Below are 20,946 nucleotides of genomic sequence, written 5' to 3'. Positions count from 1 at the left end.
TCTAAGCCTGCCTGATACATTACAAAAAGATCAGTCAGTAGCCTCTTATTCTCTATATATAATACTCAGACTTGTACCAACAAATGCTGTATCAATCAATATACATGTGCTTAATATATTTCATAATCAGTATGTGTTGTTAAAACTAGCGGGCTTCCTTTATATGTTCATAATAAATATAATGGAAATGTTTATATGTATTTCCGAAATATTTAATTAGTTTATATTAAAGGACCTCTGTTAAAATACCTCTTTTTTAAAGATTAAATGTCTCTTTTTGAAAGATGAAATTTCCCAAATTCGAAATCAAGAATAAATAAAATTAAAAATATATAACAACATTTTTCATTTGCATAAGGCAATTAAATTACAACTTTCAAAATTACATTTTCATATGCGCATTATGCACATTCCGGTATTCATATGTTTTACAAACTGTATTATTCAATACATACAAGTAGTTTCCCCGAAGCTGTTTGCATTTCAACAGTGCATATCCTATAAGTAAAAAAAATAAGAAGACTGAACGTTTAAGTTCAATATTATAGCTGTCAAATTCACTTATAAAATATTATAGTAACGAAAAATCACAGACATTTCTGTTCAATAACAGCGCAACTAAAATGGTTATACGTATTATTGACGTATTTAATGTCTTACTTACTCTACGATATCCTTTGTTCATTTAAATAAGTAAAAATAACTTGCATATATGAACGTACCACAAAACTATAATGTATAGTAACAATCAAATATAAGAAGCTTTTGCCAAGCACAAAGCTATTATAGCACGGCAAATATAGAGCCTCTATTGATAAAACCACAGTCATCGATTTATCATATCAGGGACCAATACAAACAACCCTGATCATATTTGAAATATTTAAAATAAGAATTTTCTTTGAATTCAAATAAAACATTTATAACCATAACAAATAATATTATTACTTCGTGCCTGGCGATAATCGGTTCAAAATAATATTTTCTAAATGATATTGTAAATCAACATACTAAAGATTTGAGACGATATAAAAAATATTAATATATTCAGTATATTATATAAACATTTGTATGTATGTGTACAAAACATTGTGTAAACCACGGAGTGTATATTGTCTCATCAAGAGTCCGTGTGTAAACTAACACAACAAAATAATTGTGGAGAATTGTTGGTGATGTGTAGCCTAAAAACAATATTCTGGACCATCGTCATGTTCGCAGATATGAATTTGCTGTTGGAAACATGATAATGTCTATCAAATTGCTCTATTGTGATGCCATGTTAACAGATTTATCACTGAATTTTTATTCAACGGTGGTTTGTTCATAAAAAAACTGCAAAAACGCAAAGATATTGCTCATATTCGTCCATATTCGCACTTTTCTTTCATATCCGCGGATATGAGTCATATACGCATTTTAGACGGACCGTATTTGGGTATCACTCGAAAGCTCTTCTTTTATTTAAAACAAGATGATTTAAAGTAAGATACATAACAATAGTTGCAAAAATTGGTTTAAGACGTGAACTAACATAAATATGTTCAGACATGCGTGTTCTTTTTCGTTTTAATCATGATAAAGACTTAACTGTGTATCAAGTTCAATGTGACACCTTATGTATCGTTAAAGTACCTCTTCTCGAACCTCACCTTTTTCGAACCCTTCATTTGTTTACATTTCATACGCATGGGTGCACACGCACTTCATCACAGTTTTTTGTGTATCAGTTATTTGTTTATGCCGACTTGCACGTAGCGGCAAATCAATGAAAATGTGTCAAAAACCTGTAGAATAAAGTAGAATAATCATAAAACAGGTAAACCTAAGACTACTTTATTGTTAAATATGTTTGATTTGTAAATTGTATAATAAATTAATAATCTATATATTATTATAAGTTCTTTTGCAAGCCTAACTTAAATTAAATATGTTTGATTTGTAAATTGTATAATAATCTATATATTTTTATTAGTTCTGTTGCAAGACTAACTTGTTGTGTTTTTAAAATACATAAAAATCATATTGTTGACAACTATAATATTATTTAAGATCATTATTAAGCAAAAGTAAGTCCCCCAATTCCAAGCTTACCCCGGCCAGCTAAACCGGTAGAGTGCTGATCTCTGACTCACTCATGGGTTGGTAAGTTAAAGCCTCAACTCGGGTTCATCTCTTAGTTATAATTACACCTTAGGCTACCCTGTCTGTAACCCAAATTGCAGTCGAGGGTCACAGACATACATGTATCAAATACAATGTATGTGCTTATGTTAACATTTCCTGAAGATTCAACCACGGATCAGGATAACTAAGTTAACCCCATATTATTAATGAAAAATAAATAAATATACTACTGGATGTATCAAACAGACAAACCAACTAGTACCTACTAGTACTTTCATAAGGAACAACATCCATTAACCATCTATACTTCCAGTTTTTTGGCTCTGCTACATCAACTGGAATTAGCGTTGGGTTCATGTTTTCTGTGTAAATAATAGGGATTACAATTTATAATATTTCATCCAAACAACAAAATCTTTACAATGATAGTATTCATTTTACAGTCAGGTTTTACTTCTATTAGGTTAAAAACTAAAAAGTGAATCAGTTTTTGAGATGAGCTTGTACCAAACACACACACAAGCTCCTGTAAATTTTATACACACTTTAATGAGCAAGTATTTGTACTGTCACCGTTATTGCTTGTTGGAATGTCTCAGACTAACCAGCATATACAAGCAAGGGTGGCGAAATCTAAAAAAACTTTACTTGTCCATGGACAACCATTTAGGAAATTTAACTTGTCCGTTGCTGAACTACACTTGTCAGTTAATTTTTATTTAAATATAAACGCATTTATTTTTATAACCCTTAGGTGTACACCTTCATGATAAAATCGTGGCGAGTTACTTAGAAAACTATTGATGGCAACCGGGTGTAATAATCGTGGAAATTGTGCATTTCATGCGTAGTATTGTCAAAACATTTTTTCATCGCTTCAAGCGTTTAAACAAAGACTCGTTGAATTAATTACACACAACTGTAAACGTTTTGTTTTATTCTCAAATGAGCATAAGTAAATGTGTAATCCGACAAACACTTCTGAATTTTAAAGACATTCATTGCCATATGCAGCGTAACTATCCGGCTATGCTCGAATTTGTATGAAGTAAACCATGAGAAAAAACTGATGCTAGAATTTATCAAACATTTGGTATAAATGCATTTTAAAATGTAAGACGAACGTTCAATGTTTAGATACAGAATTGACGAACAAACGAGTCTGTTCACTGTCTAACAGTCGGGCCGAATGTTGAAAATGGGGATGCTCCCGGTCTCAAATAGAGTAAGGGAGATCACCTCGCAGGAGAGTGCCTGAACTTTAGCTTGATTTGCTTCGCAAATTGCACTGAAAATGTAACCGCATGTCAACATTCGGTTTTGTAAATCTTAATTACAATGTATTTTTTTGTATTCCTCGATCCGACTGGTTGTCCACGGACAACTTAATTGAAAAAAATCAGTTGCCCAGACAACCAAATGTAAGACTCGGGCAACTCGGACATTTGATTTCGCCACCCCTGACAAGCAGTCTTCTCTTTAGCATTTTTGACCAACTAGCCCGAATCTTTATGCATTGATAGAACAGATTAAAATACCCACTAGCCCGACTATATGAATCAGGAAATTTTAATAGCCCAAATTTAATACATTTCACTAGCCCCGGGCTGTTGGGCTAGGGGGTTAGCGTCAAGACTGTAAAAGCAATAACAATTCTTCAAACATTGACACTTGTCTTGTTTTAAACAAATCTGCCATGACGGGTTGTTAATGGGGATAGCCCAACACACAACCAGTGAAGGATGACTGTGATACAGCAGAAAGTTTCACCCATATGGATATTTAGCCAATGGACATTTGGCCAGGGACACTTTATTTAATTCGAAGTAAATGTTTACTTAGCAGTATTAATAGTCATGTCAACACATCACATGTTATGTTAAATGACTACATGACAACATTGGATGTGTAGCAACTTAAACCACCATCCATTTTATTATATTTCTGAATGTGTAGGATATTTTTTAATGTAAGGGTATGAAGTAGACACACATCTGAAGTATCTTTATTTTATTTTTTTCAAAAAAGATAGTTATGTAACTGTGGTGATGTATAATATTAATTGCAAGAGTTAATAACATTCCAGGTGTAGAAGTCTTGAGCTTCATGCAGAATGAGATACAGTATTCCAGTTTCTGAAATTCTGTTGACACTGTGATGTTCCTGAAAAAAAGGTTTCTATAAGTTATAACAATAAACCATTCAATAACATTTAAAGACAGCATAGTTATCTTTTTAAAATAATTGTTCTTTTCAAAGAAAAGTATTTTACCAAAGGTAATCAAACTTCTAATTTGCTCAAACTTAACAAATAATATATTTTCCATACCCCGCCCGCTTTTGGCATGTTTCGTTTTTACCTACTTTAAACACAATAAAATCGAAATAAAGCATAAACATGAACTACAATTAAATCAAAGATACTAAGCTAATAACAAATTACAAAAAAATCATACCATATAAGTTATATCTGCAAATTATTGTGAAATTATAATTGCATCAACGCAGAACTCTATGCAGACGCACTGCAGTAGATGATTGAGTACCCCCCCGACCTCACTTAATCCACTCAGAGTTGTCTCCCTTAAAATAATGTCGAAAAGGTCAATGCTTTTTAGTATTTTTTTTACATACCTGGATACCTGAACTGTTGGGCCGTAATTTAGCGGTATATGCAGTAATGGCCTCTCTGATAAATGGTCTCTTCTTTAGAATCTCTCTCTGATATGTACTATTTTGTTAAAACTTCTCTAGAGTGCGCTTAGTAAATTTTAATTGTTAATTTAACTTAATTTACAGACGGGTTAAACTTCTTAATGTTCCATTTCTCAGAATTTAGCAAGGATTTAAATTGATTAACACTTGTGGCAGCTATTGTTGATTCTTCCGAACTGTTCCAGTAATGAATTGATCTTTGACTACAGGGGATGAGTCTTACATTACTTTTGGAATTCTTGCCTCTCAGTTTCAAGTGATGACCACGAAGATTATCCTCAGCCAGATCGAACAACTTTTCCGCGCTTAAATCATCCAGCTTATGTAAAGATTTGAAACATTTGGATCATATCCGCCCTGTCCCTTCTGTACTCAAGTGTGACAAGTCCCAAATTTCGAAGTCTGTGGTCGTTTGGTAGATGTGCCACCAATGGCACTCGTTTAGTTGCTCTTCTTTGAACATCTTTAATTAACTTTATATGTTTATTAGGTTAGGGGACCAAACACATGATCCGTATTCTATGGTTGGCCTGATTAAAACCTTATAAAGAGGCAGAAACATTTCTTCATCAAGACGCTCAAAGGATCTATGTACTAAGCCAAGAGTTCGCTGTGCTTTAATGGTAATATTTGTAATGTGTTGGTTAAAACTTAGCCGCTCGTCAAAAGTCACACCTAAATCATTCTCATTCGTGACTGCTTCAATGGCTGTATAATTACCGGCAGGGTCTCTCATGGAATAGTGAAAGTCACGATTTGAACTTCCAAGGTGAAGAACTTTGCATTTCTTTGCATTAAATGTTAATTTCCATTTATCACTCCAATCCCTTAAGTTGTCTAGGTCAGATTGAAGATTATAACACTCCTGATTTGTTGTTACTGGTGAAAAAAGCTTTGTGTCATCAGCAAAAATCTTAACAATTCCTGATACTATGTCAGGTAAGTCATTGATGAAACACAGAAAAAGTATCGGTCTGATTACACTGCCCTGAGGGACTCCGCTTACTACATCTGTCCATGATGATAAAGTAGATCCTATACGAACACACTGCGTTCTTCTAGACAAGAAATCCCTTATCAAATTCAGGACTATTTCTCGAATACCCAACTTGTGTAATTTATGAATCAAATGCCCGTGTGAAACGCGATCAAAGGCCTTGGCAAAATCCAGGTAAATGACGTTGATTGGTACACCTTTGTCTAAGGATTCTGTCCAATTATCAAGAATCTCTAATAACTGAAAAGAGCATCACCTTCCTGATTTGAACCCGTATTGTGCGTAAGAAAATATCTTGTTGTCATTCATATGCTTAACGAGTTTATCCCGGACAAGAAGTTCACATAATTTACACACCACAGAAGTTAGGCTAACTAGGCGGTAGTTTGCTGGCTCTTTCTTACTTCTATTTTTAAAAATGGGAGAAACAATGGCTATCCTCTAATCCTCTGGAATAACTCCTTCACTCAACGTCTGATTAAATAAAATTAATAGTGGTTTAACTAGTTCCTTCTTAGTTTCGTAGAGAACCCTAGGGTGAATATAGTCCGGACCAGGTGATTTCTCTGGGTTAAGTGAATTCAAGGCTTTTAACACATCCTCCTCAGACAACAAAATATTCTCTAGTAAATTCCGATTTTCATGTTGAACAATATCAATATGGTCCTTTCCTGCATTATCTGGTCCAACAAAGACACTGCTGAAGAAGCAATTTAATGTTTCTGCCTTATCAAAATCTGTCTTAGCTTCAGTATTATCCTCCCTTACCAACACGCCTATGGAATCCTTTGTTTTTCTCTTAGAGTTAACATATCGCCAAAAGGATTTGCTGCTCTTATTTACTTCATTTGCATTTTTTTTCTTATAACTTCTTTTGGAACATTTCACAATATTAGCACAATCTTGTCTACACTCAGCATATTTCAAGTAACTATCATGTGAACGTGAACAATTATATTTTTTCCAGGAGCTCCTTTTCTTGTTAATTGCTAATCTTGCAGTTCTATCCAACCACAATGGTGAATTCACTTGTTTTGAGTTTGACTTTTTCTCAGGAATAAACTTTGATGAGATTTCCAGCAAGGTTGACTTAAAAACAGCCCACTTTTCGTTAATATTCTTCTCAGAAAATAAACAATCCCAATCTAACAAACCTAATTCTGTTTTCATGCCCTCGTAATTCCCTTTAAAATACTGGCGTCTGACTGGTTCCTCACCTAGTTCAGCAACATATAATTTCAAATTGCAGCTAACTATATAATTGATCACTTTTTCCCAATGGCGGGTTTATTTCAATTGAATCTTCATCTATCATAGCTTCCTCATTAGTGAAAAGTAAATCAAGGCAACTTGGCAATTGTCCATCCCTATAAAGCGTGTACTTCCTTTCACATGTTGAAACAGAAAATTATCCAAAAAACAGTCAAAGAATTTGTGTCCATCTGAACCAATAGCATAATCACATGTTGGTATTGACCAGTCTGTATCCTTGTAATTAAAATCCCCCATGACAGCAAAATGAGTGTAATTCTTTTGACATGAATAATTTAATAATTCCAATAATTCCATATTACATTTTCTGGACTACGATAAATCAATCCAGCTAAGGGCGACACACCAATTCCAGGCATTTTGATTTCACACCAGACACTCTTGTTAAATCCTGAATCATCAAAAGTAGTCACATTAGTAGCTTTCAAATATTTTCTTACTAAAAACAATACGCCTCTGTTCCCATTCGAAGTAGGACTAAAGACATCATAGTCTGTAAACTTCAGATCATTTATACTCAGTTTTTCATTAGCTGACTTTGAAAAAACCTCACAAATTCCAAATATATCTGGATGTACCATGTCTAAAAATGCCTCAAGTTCTGCAACTCAGGCCAAGGATTTTGGAAATTAAATAACACAATTTTGAGTGAACATGAATACTGTACTAAAGTAAAAACCATTATCGACGAATGCTCACAATTACATATAGATAGTAAACAAATTATATGGGAAGTACTTAAATGGGAAGCTAAACAAATGTCAATAGAATACTCAAAAAAATCACGTGTACGCCAAACTTTGTTGCATCTTCTCGAAACCGAGTTAAATAATTTACTTAAAAAAGATTCTGACACAGAAACTGATAAAGTAAGAATCATCCAAGTGGAAAATGATATTAAAGAAATTTACAACTTTAAAGCAAATGGGGCTTTTGTTAGATCAAGACTTCAATTTATGGAAGAATGCGAGAGAAATTCTAAATTCTTTCTTAGTCAAGAAAAATCAAGACAAAATAGAAAAAATATAACTTTTCTTAATGTTGATGGCAAACACTTTAATCACAGCGTTGAAATATTAAATCAAGAAGCAATTTTTTATGAATGTACAAACTCCGATTTAGAGTTTTACCTTAATTCAATTACTATCGAAAAAACTGTCACAGAAAACGATGCTAATCTATGTGAAGATCATATTTCCTTACAAGAACTGTCGAATGCTTTAGCGTCAATGAAACATAATAAAAGTCCTGGCCTAGACGGTTTAACTGTCGAATTCTACCAAAAGTTTTGGGATATTTTATCGCCTTTACTACTTAATTGTTTTACAGAATGTACTCAAAAGGGAGAATTGACGCATACTCAAAAACAATGTATTTTTTCATTGTTGTATAAAAAGGTGATCCTGAGAATTTAGAAAACTGGAGACTAATATCACTTTTAAATACAGATTACAAAATTTTAGCAAAAGTTTTAGCTCAGCGTCTACAAACTGTTTTACCAAATATAATCAGTCTCGATCAGCAGGGATTTATTAAAAACAGATTTATTGGTTGCAATATTTGACAAATACAAGATATAATCAATTATTCTGATTTGCTTAACATAGACGGAGCTCTTTTATTTGTTGATTTTAAGAAGGCATTCGATACAGTTGAATGGAACATGATGTTTAACGTCTTAACAAAATTCGGTTTCAAGAGTAACTTTATTAATATGGTAAAAACATTATATAATGACATCTGCTCATCTGTAATGAATAACGGTTGGCAATCAAAATTCTTCAAAAGACAAAGAGGAATATGGCAAGGCTGTCCTCTTTCATCTCTGCTTTTTATTTTAATAGCTGAAATATTAGCAACAAAGCTTCGATCGTGTAATCAATATGAAGGTATAATGATAAAATGCAACCAACAAGTTCGAAATATTAAAATCACACAACTTGCAGATGATACCACAATTTTCTTAAAAAATAAAAATGAGATACCAGTTGTGATTAATATAATCGATGAATTCGGGATAATGTCAGGTCTGAAATTAAATAAACAAAAAACCGAAGGTATATTACTTGGTAAGTCTAAACACGAAAACGAATGTGTTATTCATGACATAAAATATAGTGCAGTGGTTAAAGCCTTAGGCACTTACGTTGGGATAAATTCTGCTAAATGTAAAGAACTTAATTGGAATGACAAAATTGTATCGTGTCAAAAAGTAATTAATTCCTGGAACAACAGGAACCTGACATTTTATGGAAGGGTATCAGTAATTAAAACGTTATTGATACCAAAATTTACATATCTTTTACAGTCAACATTTGTTTCAAAGAATATCATAAATGAACTTAATACTATGTGTTTTAAGTTCTTATGGAATAACAAAACCAAAAAAATTAAAAGATCTATTTTAATAGGTAATAAACAAGATGGAGGAATTGAAATGCCTGACATGAGCATTTTTCGCAAAAACACTCAAAATGAAATTGATAAAAATGTTATGTATTGATGACAATGCAAATTGGAAAGTTATTCCTAATTTTTTCTTAAATCAGTATGGCAAAAAGCTGTTAATATTTCAAATGAACATCGATTCTTTTAAGTCATTACCAAAAGTAACATGGAAAATACCTGCCTTTTATGAAGATATTATATGCAATTTCATCGAAATGAACAATGTCAATACACCAAAAAAACCACAAAGATATTTTGATATAAGAACTGAAGTTATATGGGGAAACCGATATATAAAACATAATGGCAAATGCCTTATTTTCGAAAACTGGATAAATTCGAATATAATTTTCATTAATGATTTACTTTCGAACACTGGCCTAGCTAAGGAAACTTATATTATTTCAAAATTAGAAAACAAATCTAACTGGATTGCCGAGTTAAATAAACTAAATATATCAATTCCGAAAGATTGGACTCTTACTTTGCAATCAACTGAATCATTTAATTCCACGGTAAAAACAGACCAGCAGGGTACATTTGTCAAAAATATAAACATCTATAACTTGAATAATAAACAACAAAAACAGATATTTACTAAGCATAAGTGCACTAAACCATACGTCCATGACTACTGGACGAGAGTATTTAAAGGAAGAATAATCTGGAAATCAGTATACGATTTTATTAATAATGTTATTCAGAATACTAAGGTTAGACAAATGAGATATAAACTTATTCATAAAATTATCCCAACTAATGAAAACTTGTTTACTTGGAAAGTAAAAAATTCGCCTCTATGCCTTTGCTGTGGGGAATTAGAAACAATAGAACACTTACTATTAGACTGCCCTTATGTACGTCCATTCTGGTACATTGTTCAAATAACTTTCCAGAAAATAGGTTTTTGTTCCCCCCTTATTTCCCTTCGTAATATAATTTTAGGCTATAAAATAGAAAGTAGTACATACGATGATGTCAATATCATAATGAGCTATGCTTGTTTCTCCATATATAAATGTTACATTATCAGTGAGAGATAAAAAATTATTGATATGAAAGATATGCTTATAAGAGATCTCCACACTGTTACCCAATATTAACAAAAACGAAATATAGTTGTCACAATATTTATCAAAGTTTGTTAAACACTTGACTTTATAGCCTTCACAATTTGTTGGAAATCAATATTCCAGTGCTTTTGATGACTTATATAACAGAAAGATTTTTGTTTAGAATTTGTAATAAATGAAGTATCCTATGTTATTTATGCAAAAAGGGTTTTAACATATTTGTGAATAACCAATATATAACTTAATTATAAAGAAACCATAAGATATTGATTCACACGTTTTGAATGAATGTTTATACAGCTGTAACTGTATGTAACTGTACTTTATAACTGACCTATACTCTGTTATATGCCCTTATTTCTTTGTGAATAAAAAAAAGTTCGAAACCAAAAAAACAACAACAAACAAACAAAAATACACCTCTGTTCCCATTCGAAGTAGGACTAAAGACATCATAGTCTGTAAACTTCAGATCATTTATACTCAGTTTTTCATTAGCTGACTTTGGAAAAACCTCACAAATTCCAAATATATCTGGATGTACCATGTCTAAAAATGCCTCAAGTTCTGCAACTTTATTCGATAACGAATCAATGTTTGTATATAAAGCACAATTTCAAAAATGTATCTGTATCTTCAGTTGAACCCTTTAACAAATTATTTGAACACCCTGCATAATCCACACTTTCATTTGAACGCCTTAAAAACTGAACATTTTGAACGTGATTAACAATATTTTGAACATTTTGAACGCGATTAACTGTGCTTTGAACATGTTTAACTGTTAACATATTTACATTACAATCATTGTGAACCAAACCATTTAATGACCGTCCCCCAACCCTTGAGGGGCGGGGAGAGTAGTCCCTGTTGCACCAGCTGGCAAGTTAATTGCTTGTCTGGGTTGAAGTTCAACAATCTTATCCCGCCGGATAGCCCATATTTTCCCTGGGAAGTCTTTTTTCGTAGCCTCTAGTGTTTTCTTCAGTATAATATTGTTTTCTCTCTGCTTCTGAGTGAGGTCTCTCCCTATTCCCACCTTTGAAAGTCTACTTATGTCCTTAAGCTTATAAGCATTCCTTAGTATTTCTCCCCTCTTGATGCGACTCTCAATGGATAGCCTTATGGGGCGTATTTTAGTACTATTTGGGAAGAGACGACCTAATCTTGTAACGTTCTCTAATTGTGATGGATCCAAATCTACTCCAATGCTACTTATTACCTCCCCTAGTAATTCAATGTCCCTTTCCTTTGAACTTCCATTCTCCGCTTCTTTAAGATTAAAGAATATCATGTTATTAGCTCTCAACTCATCTTTCCTCTTGTCTAATAGTACCTCACTAACCTTTTCGCTGATCACTTCCGGTAGCTTGAGCTTCATTTCCGCCACATCCTTCATTACAATACTTATCTCGGACACCTGATTTGACAACTTCCCATTAACGTCTTTTAATACACAGTTTACTTTTTTGACCTCTTCCTCTAGCTGATCCTGCCTTTTTGACACTAAAGTGAGCATTTTGAGTAGCTTTTGAGAAGCTCCTCTACAACTTTTGCAATACCACTGGATGCTATCGTCCGATTTGGTTAGAAATTTATAATCATCCATGGGAACATGTTGACAATTAATATGATGCCACTTTTCACAAACACAACACACCAATGCCTTATCATCTGACCCTACCTCCTTCTTACAGTCCTAACAATTATAACGATTAGATTTCTTGGGCGGCATTATGGTGTCGGACACGCAAGGTTATTAGGACACACAAGGTTATTCACAAAAACTGATTTCAAATGGTTAGCATAAATAAATTTGATAACGAACACAAATCACTATGTGGTTACAAATGTTTAACTCCAAAGATAACTCAAATTTGTCACAAAAAACACTTGATGATCGCGGATATTTTAAAACTAAATATTAAATTATTTGCTCTCAAGAAAAGCTGCCATATCCTTTATATGTAATGATGTTCATTATTTTTTTATGTAAAAACATGGTGTTATTTTCATTTTCAACTTGTCTTGACAATTTACACAAATCGGCTGCTGAAATAAGTCACATGACCATGGTCAAATCATGGGGCGAATTAATTTTTAATGGTGTACACTGAAGGGTTCGAAAGCAGGTCCTCGTTGTTTGGGCGGAATTGAAAGTTTAACATGATATTGTGGTGCTGGAAACTTTCAAAAAATCTGTTATCAAAAGAGGATTAACATAACAAAGTTGTCAGCCATGTAGAAACAAGTTATTTATCAAATAGAGTTCCTATTAATATGTTTCACTATTTTCAATCTTAATGGTCACTAAATTTGACGTGTAAAAAATTAAGAGGTTCGAAAGATGGTTCATCCATGATACCAGGCCTTTTATGTACAACTTTTCCCGTTTTAAGGTTGTGAGAGGTGGCAATACGTTTGTTAAAGCCATTAAAGGACCACTTTTTTTTTTTTCAAACCTTTGTTAAACTTAATGGGACCTTTAATTCACAGATTTTGGCATGTATTGATGTTTGTTATTCAATGTTTTATATTGATAAATGTAAACACTGAATCTTAAAAGCTCCAGTAAAAAATACAAGAATAGAATTGAATTAAAGAAAAAAAAAAGTAACCCTCAACTGTGCTCGAACCACTGACCTCTGGAGTAAAAGTCTATTGCGTAGACCACTCTGCCATCTGTACTCATACAATGAGTTATGTTTTTTATACTTCATGTAAGCAATCCACGTAGTATCGAAACAAATAACGAAAACAACAGAACTCTACAAACTATTCAATCGTTTCACGTTGCAACGTTTTATAAGTTTGCAGGTTTTTAAATCATCAAAAGGTGCATATAGTGGATATTTTAGAGCTTGGTTAATGTTCAGTATATTACTGTATCCTCATAAATATCATATTAAACTACAAAAAAAAATTAAGAATCTGAAACAAGTTTTTTTTAATTTTGTCAATTTACCAAAACGTGAAAAGGCCTCTTTAAGTATTTCTATTTTAATCTACATAAAATAGATAGTGTAAAAAAAATAATTGGAGCAAATACACTTTATTTAGCATATTACAATTAAATATTGTAATTAAATAAAAAAACAAATATTAAATTCTGAAATTCTTTAAACAAAGAATGTCATACCCGATGACCTACAAGTGTCAGTGAAACTTTAAATTCATTTGGTTGGGACAATAATTCTGAGGATGAAATAACTAAGCAGAATTTGCTTATAAGCTATGTGTTTACCATACATGTTCCTCGCACAATTGTATCTGAAACTTGTGTTATCTGTAACTTGAGTTATCTGTAACTTGAGTTATATTTCCTTTAAAAGTCCTGATGATAGATCCTATCGAAACGTAAACCAAAATAAATAATTGCTGCAGGGTTCATTATGCTTCTCTTTCACTCAGTGTTTGCCGCTATGTATTCTAGGAGAAGATCATGGGTCAGCAAGAGAGCACAGTACCGGAGACAGCAGTTAGCATTGTCCATGGAAAACTGCTCCACCATTCGGATATTCTGAAGAGGATTGCAAAGTTGTCCTACAAAGAGTTTGTAGACTCTCTGCGAGAACTTAATGAAATGTAAGTTATATACAATCTCAGAGGCTTTGTTATAGAAGTTGAATGAATGAAAGTGATTCTAAAGTCTTTATTTACAGATGAATACTTTTTATATTCCCCTGTTATATTGGTGAGTCGGTCTGTTGGTTTGTCCACAAGTTACAAGTAATAGTTTGTGTAGCAAACTGCTTCCTGATTTATTAAGAAGTTAAACTTAGACATCAAATATGTCATCACCATGAAGTGGTCATGTGCAAGACGTTTGTTATTCCCCAGAGCCTTTGAACATTGCTGACTAAACAGTGGCTGCTGGGGTATATGTATTGTTTGTGAAAGAGCTGTTGTTTGAATAGCTTTTATTTGTTTTATAAATGGATTAAACAAGATGAAACATAATGTCAAATATTAGTGTTTGGTATTTTCTGAATTATTAACACAATAACATATGATAAATATTTTAGTTTGATTCTGGAAAGAAATGCATTAAATGGAGCAAGAGTACATATAAGTTTGATATTGTGCATCATATCGGGTCTTGTAATGGGCCAGGTTACAGACCTGTTAGCTGAAGGGGTTGAATACAGTTCAGTTTATCTAGCAAGGCTTAGAAAACCTAATCCAGGTGTTATTCAGTTTTTTTCATGCTGAGCAAATGAACCTATCAGTATTTAATACTTTTGACTTGGTGGTATTCTACTTATCCCATCAATAATTGCTCTTCACTCTATTCGGAAAGTCAATGAAAGGAAGTGGCTGCCAATCAAACCAAAAAACACTAAATAAAATCATGAAATTAATGTGACCTCACATATTTGTATATGTTTGCTGTTTTCAATAAGGTGGATATCATATGGAGTGTTAGTTCATTGGAATACAATACTTAAAAGCGGTCAGTAGTTTTCTTGTTATGCTTTAACTATTACTTTTTATGGAATCTATTAAAACTGAAATATTGGTGCGTACTGCACAGGCTAATCTGTGACAGCACTTAAGGCACCTGCTTCAAGCCCTATTTTTATAGAATGCCGCTTATTTAATTTCCAGCACCTCCACATTCACAGACAATCACGGCAAACAGCTACAGTTCTCTGTGAAGCCTGGAACCGACGAGACTATCTTCTGGAAAGCCACTATTCAAATTGAGTGCAAAAAGGTAAAATCAAATTCAGTGCAAAAAGGTAAAATCAAATTGAGTGCAAAATGGTTAACTCAAACCGAGTGAAGAACGGTAAAACAAGAAATCTGTTAGATGCTTCTCAGCTGGGTCTGAAATCTTAACAATTCTGATAGGCACTTTAAAGCAGTCCCTTAGAAAATCAAACTAAATTTAAGAGCTTTCTTATTTTTTCAAGTTTTACAGGGTTTATTTTCAACCCTAAGGTACTAATAGTCAGAAAACAGCATAAAACCTCAAACTGCTGGGATTTATTTGCAGACTGTTCTGGCCATTTTCACTTTGCTTATGAGTGGGAAAGGGTGTAAATGTTACATATAAAAAGTGTCAGCCCAAGAAGTTTGATAGGCACACATCAGAATATGGAAGAGTGTTTTATCGGCTTAAATGAACAATGACAATACATGTATGTACATTCTTAAGTTTTACTGTTTTTTGACAAAAAAATTCTTCAATTTAATGACAATCTTGTTTTACCATGCTTCTTGCAGGATAGTAATTATTGTTTTTTTAACAATTATAAACAATGTTGAAAACAAAAAAAATTACATGTATCATACTTTTGAACCAATACGTCCATAGGCATGCATTGAATATACTTTATGACACCGCTTTTTTACAGACCACATTAATTATAGACTTTGTTCATTCCAAAATATGTGGAGAAAATAAGTAAAATAAGTAAAACTTTCGTTGCATATCAGTATCACACCTGAAATTTGTTTAAATAAATAAAATATTACAAGTACCATTGTTTATGTTAAAACTGTTGCTCAGTGCCTACCTTTCTGCTTTAAACTAAGTTTTCTGAACACTCTTAATGGGACCATATTATGCCGGACTTGAAAAATAAACTCGTTTGCTTAAATTTAGGATTGAAGTTGAAGGTTTGGTGAGTTTAAAATTGTAAATGCTTGATAGGCTGTGGTTCTGAAAAAATAAGCAAAAACCTACTGCCACAATAATAAGTGTCAACATGTGAAAAGAACAAAACTCTGTACACAAAGAAACTGTGCTCACTTTTGTGTAGAAAATTTCATTGAGGTCACAGGCAAAGTAAAATAATTTAATAAAATATAAATAATTCAGTTGAATGCAATACAGGCAAATTGGCTCAATGCATGTGCATAAAGTGTCATTACTGATAAGCCAGTGCAGTCTGCACAGGCTAATCAGGGACGAAACATTTGGCTTCAATGGTAATTTTGTTAAAAATCCAGTGCAGACGGAAAGTGATGTCCCTGATAAGCCTGTGAAAACTGCACTGGCTAATCTGGGATGACACTTAATGCACATGCATTTAGCTCAGCGATGGTGTCACTGGTGCTCCATTTCACTCTCTGGATAATGCAGCTGTCTTTTGCTTGCAGATCTTAGCGGTAAACAAGCGCATATGTTCTGTACGAAACATGGGCCTGCGACAATACATTGCAGTTTATAAGGAGATTACAGAGCAAGTAAACAACCTGCCTCCAGCCAACCCGGGCACAATTCCCTTCAATCTTAGCGCATCTGTGATACTAGACGAGTACGAGAATTGTAATTTTTAGTAAGGAATGGGGTTAGTGTGCTGTAATTTTGTTTATAGGTAGCTACATGCAGACTTAGGTATTGGTTGCATTTGTGGCTAGTTGGGTCGTGGTTATAGTGTCAGCAGTTAAAATAGAGGAGTGATGAATAACATTAGTCTTGAGGGAATAACTAAAATATAGATTTTCGTTTATAAATATAAATAACTACATGTATAAAGTTCAAATAAGTCTTTTTAGTCATCTTATTAGATGAATTGCAGAATCTGAAAATATAAATTGTATTTACCGGTACATTGCAGAATAGTCGAGCGATAGCTCTCGTGCATTAAATTAGACACTTGAAGCTTTTGGGGTGGAAGTGGGTCTTGGGGTATACCAATACTTTGGTTTATTAGTAGGGGAGTGAGAATCATTTTCTGAACCATATTTTCACCATTTATTTTCAGAATCTGCCTTCTTGTTCTCATTGAAGCTTTTTCTGTGCTTTTTTTATGGATTTTTCAATTTTTATTGACCTGTGTTTACAGTAGATTTGAAACTTAGAGTAAAAAAGTTGTTTTGTTAAATCTTAGATCGGTAAATGTGACATTGTTGTCATTTGTATACAATTCAACAGTATATATTGCATCTTTATGATAATAATAACAGTCCAGCGCTTCGTTTAATGGATGTCCGGACGTGAATAACGCCCAAATACGGCAGATTTAGGTCTTTTTTACAATTGGTGCAAGTAACTTGGATTCCCGATAATCTGATGACTATGTTTTAATTACTCTGTTTTGCTATAGGGGAATCATGTTAGTTGGCGTGTTTTGCTATAGGGGAATCATGTTAGTTGGCGTGTTTTGCTATAGGGGAATCATGTTAGTTGGCGTGTTTTGCTATAGGGGAATCATGTTAGTTGGCGTGTTTTGCTATAGGGGAATCATGTTAGTTGGCGTGTTTTGCTATAGGGGAATCATGTTAGTTGGCGTGTTTTGCTATAGGGGAATCATGTTAGTTGGCGTGTTTTGCTATAGGGGAATCATGTTAGTTGGCGTGTTTTGCTATAGGGGAATCATGTTAGTTGGCGTGTTTGCTATAGGGGAATCATGTTAGTTGGCGTGATTTGCTATAGGGGAATCATGTTAGTTGGCGTGTTTTGCTATAGGGGAATCATGTTAGTTGGCGTGTTTTGCTATAGGGGAATCATGTTAGTTGGCGTGTTTTGCTATAGGGGAATCATGTTAGTTGGCGTGTTTTGCTATAGGGGAATCATGTTAGTTGGCGTGTTTTGCTATAGGGGAATCATGTTAGTTGGCGTGTTTTGCTATAGGGGAATCATGTTAGTTGGCGTGTTTTGCTATAGGGGAATCATGTTAGTTGGCGTGTTTTGCTATAGGGGAATCATGTTAGTTGGCGTGTTTTGCTATAGGGGAATCATGTTAGTTGGCGTGTTTTGCTATAGGGGAATCATGTTAGTTGGCGTGTTTTGCTATAGGGGAATCATGTTAGTTGGCGTGTTTTGCTATAGGGGAATCATGTTAGTTGGCGTGTTTTGCTATAGGGGAATCATGTTAGTTGGCGTGTTTTGCTATAGGGGAATCATGTTAGTTGGCGTGTTTTGCTATAGGGGAATCATGTTAGTTGGCGTGTTTTGCTATAGGGGAATCATGTTAGTTGGCGTGTTTTGCTATAGGGGAATCATGTTAGTTGGCGTGTTTTGCTATAGGGGAATCATGTTAGTTGGCGTGTTTTGCTATAGGGGAATCATGTTAGTTGGCGTGTTTTGCTATAGGGGAATCATGTTAGTTGGCGTGTTTTGCTATAGGGGAATCATGTTAGTTGGCGTGTTTTGCTATAGGGGAATCATGTTAGTTGGCGTGTTTTGCTATAGGGGAATCATGTTAGTTGGCGTGTTTTGCTATAGGGGAATCATGTTAGTTGGCGTGTTTTGCTATAGGGGAATCATGTTAGTTGGCGTGTTTTGCTATAGGGGAATCATGTTAGTTGGCGTGTTTTGCTATAGGGGAATCATGTTAGTTGGTTAGTTCACCTGATCAATAAGTGCTCATGTAGAGCTTTTGTGGTAAGTCTATGTCAGGCGCCTGGGGTCATGTTGTGAGTATCATGCACTGTCAACTTAAACTTATGCTTGTTGTAGAGGCAAAATTGTTCATCCAATCTTGATGAAACTTTGTTACAATAATTGTCTTAATAATATCTAGGCCATCTTTGAATTTGGTTCACCTGGGTCCAAAAGCTAGGTCAAATCATAAAAAAATATTGTTTTTACTCTGGAGGCCTTATTTATGACTCAGTCTTGAGGAGACTTAGTTAAAATGTTTATCTTGTTGTATAGTAGTTTTATGTTTGTTTGTTTAGTTATAGTGGAATCATGTTTGTTCATCATAGTAATTGGCTCGTTTTCCTTTGATGTTATTGATGTTATCTTTCTGTTTCTGCCTAGAGCTGAAAGCTGCCACAGTCTGCCTCTGGAGGATGAGTGCTGTATCTGTATGCAGAATGAAGCCAAGACTATCATGCCATGTACACACAAGTTCTGTGAAAACTGCTGCAAAGAGTGGTAAGTGAACCATGTTATTTGCTGCATATGTAGTTAAACCAAACCCATGCTTAACCCTTTTCAGCTCGAAAGTGAAGTTAAAATTGCTGTCTGCTACTAGCATAAAAACAGATCAGCCTGTGAGTAAGTGGCAGTCTGTTCAGGTTTTATAAGCTCACCTGAGCACAACATGCTCATAGTGAGCTTTTGTGATCGCTTTTTTTCCGTCGTGCGTCGTCCGTTGTGCGCCGTCAACATTTGCCTTGTTAACTATCTAGAGGCCACATTTATTGTCCAATGAGAAGATTTATCCCAATAATATCTTGGATGAGTTCGAAAATGATGTCGGTTGGTTGAAAAAACATGGCCACCTGGGGGCGGGGCATTTTTCCTGATATGGCTATAGTAAAACCTTGTTAACACTCTAGAGGCCACATTCATTTTCTGATCTTCATGAAACTTGCTCAGAAGATTTGTCCCAAAGATATCTTGGATGAGTTTAGAAATGGTAACCTTTGCTTGAAAAACATGGCTGCCATGGGGCGGGGCATTTTTCCTTCTATGGCTATATATGGCTATAGTAAAATCTTGTTAACACTCTAGAGGCCACATTTATTTCCGATCTTCATGAAACTTGGTCAGAAGATTCATTCCAATAATATATTGAACAAATTCGAAAATGATGCCGGTTGGTTGAAAAACATGGCCGCCAGGGGGCGAGGCATTTTTCCATATATGGCTATAGTAAAACCATGTTAACACTCTAGAGGCCACATTTATTTTCCGATCTTCATGAAACTTGGTCAGAAGATTTGTCCCAATGATATCTTGGATGAGTTTGAAAATGGTAACCTTTGCTAGAAAAACATGGCTGCCAAGGGGCGTGGCATTTTTCCTTATATGGCTATAGTAAAATCTTGTTAACTCTCTATAGGCCCCATTTAATGTCCAATCTTCATGAAACTTGGTCAGAAGATTCATCCCAATAATATCTTGGATGAGATCAGAAATGATACCCTTAGGTTGAAATACATGGCCACCTTGGAGGCGGGGCAGTTTTCCATATATGGCTATATTAAAACTTTGTTAACACTCTAGAGGTCACATTTTTTTTCCGATCATCATGAAACTTGGACAGAAGATTTGTCCCAATGATATCTTGGATAAGTTCGAAAATGGTTTTGGGTGCTTTAAAAACATGGCCACCAGGGGCGAGGCATTTTTCCTTATTTGGCTATAGCAAAACCTTGTTAACACTCTAGAGGCCACATTTATTGTCCAATCTTCATGAAATTTGGTCAGAAGATTGGTCTCAATAATATCTTGGTTGACTTCGAAAATAATTATGTTTGCTTAAAAAACATGGCTTCCAAAGGGCGGGGCATTTTCCTAATATGGCTATAGTAAAATCTTGTTAACACTCTCGAGGCCACATTTACTGTCCGATCTTCATGTAACTTGGTCAGAAGATTAATCTTGATAATATCTTGGAAGAGTCC

The 20,946-nt window shown here is 34.1% G+C and overlaps 2 protein-coding genes and 1 long non-coding RNA gene across 6 annotated transcripts in view; 2 read left to right on the top strand and 1 right to left on the bottom strand.

Moving 5' to 3' along the window:
- The first annotated feature begins 1,375 nt into the window (after positions 1-1,375).
- Positions 1,376-20,946, top strand: part of LOC127831380 (RING finger protein 141-like) — a 65,855-nt gene continuing 46,284 nt past the window's right edge. For all 3 annotated transcript variants that reach the window (XR_008026403.1, XR_008026402.1, XM_052356378.1), the window contains exons 1-5: positions 1,376-1,484; positions 14,066-14,217; positions 15,241-15,349; positions 16,741-16,898; positions 19,352-19,468. Coding sequence is in view for 1 of the 3 variants with exons in the window: in XM_052356378.1 (XP_052212338.1) it covers positions 14,075-14,217; positions 15,241-15,349; positions 16,741-16,898; positions 19,352-19,468 (527 nt within the window). In the remaining 2 variants the exon portion in view is untranslated. The remainder of the gene's footprint in view (positions 1,485-14,065; positions 14,218-15,240; positions 15,350-16,740; positions 16,899-19,351; positions 19,469-20,946) is intronic.
- The window catches only part of LOC127831394 (RING finger protein 141-like), a 62,678-nt gene continuing 43,264 nt past the window's right edge, over positions 1,533-20,946 (top strand). The window contains exons 1-2 of one of the 2 annotated variants that reach the window (XM_052356383.1): positions 1,533-1,819; positions 4,214-4,301. The gene's annotated coding sequence lies outside the window, so the exon portion shown is untranslated. The remainder of the gene's footprint in view (positions 1,820-4,213; positions 4,302-20,946) is intronic. The other variant, XM_052356391.1, reaches the window with a different exon arrangement.
- LOC127831421 (uncharacterized) lies at positions 4,123-4,746 on the bottom strand. Its single transcript, XR_008026416.1, has 2 exons — positions 4,584-4,746; positions 4,123-4,290 (listed from the first exon to the last, which is right to left on the bottom strand). It is a non-coding gene; the product is annotated as an uncharacterized LOC127831421 (long non-coding RNA).

This window comes from Dreissena polymorpha, chromosome 1 (genome assembly GCF_020536995.1).
Source record: "Dreissena polymorpha isolate Duluth1 chromosome 1, UMN_Dpol_1.0, whole genome shotgun sequence".
NCBI lineage: Eukaryota > Metazoa > Mollusca > Bivalvia > Myida > Dreissenidae > Dreissena > Dreissena polymorpha.
Note: the sequence above shows the minus strand (reverse complement) of the source record. Positions and strands in the feature narration are given on the sequence as shown.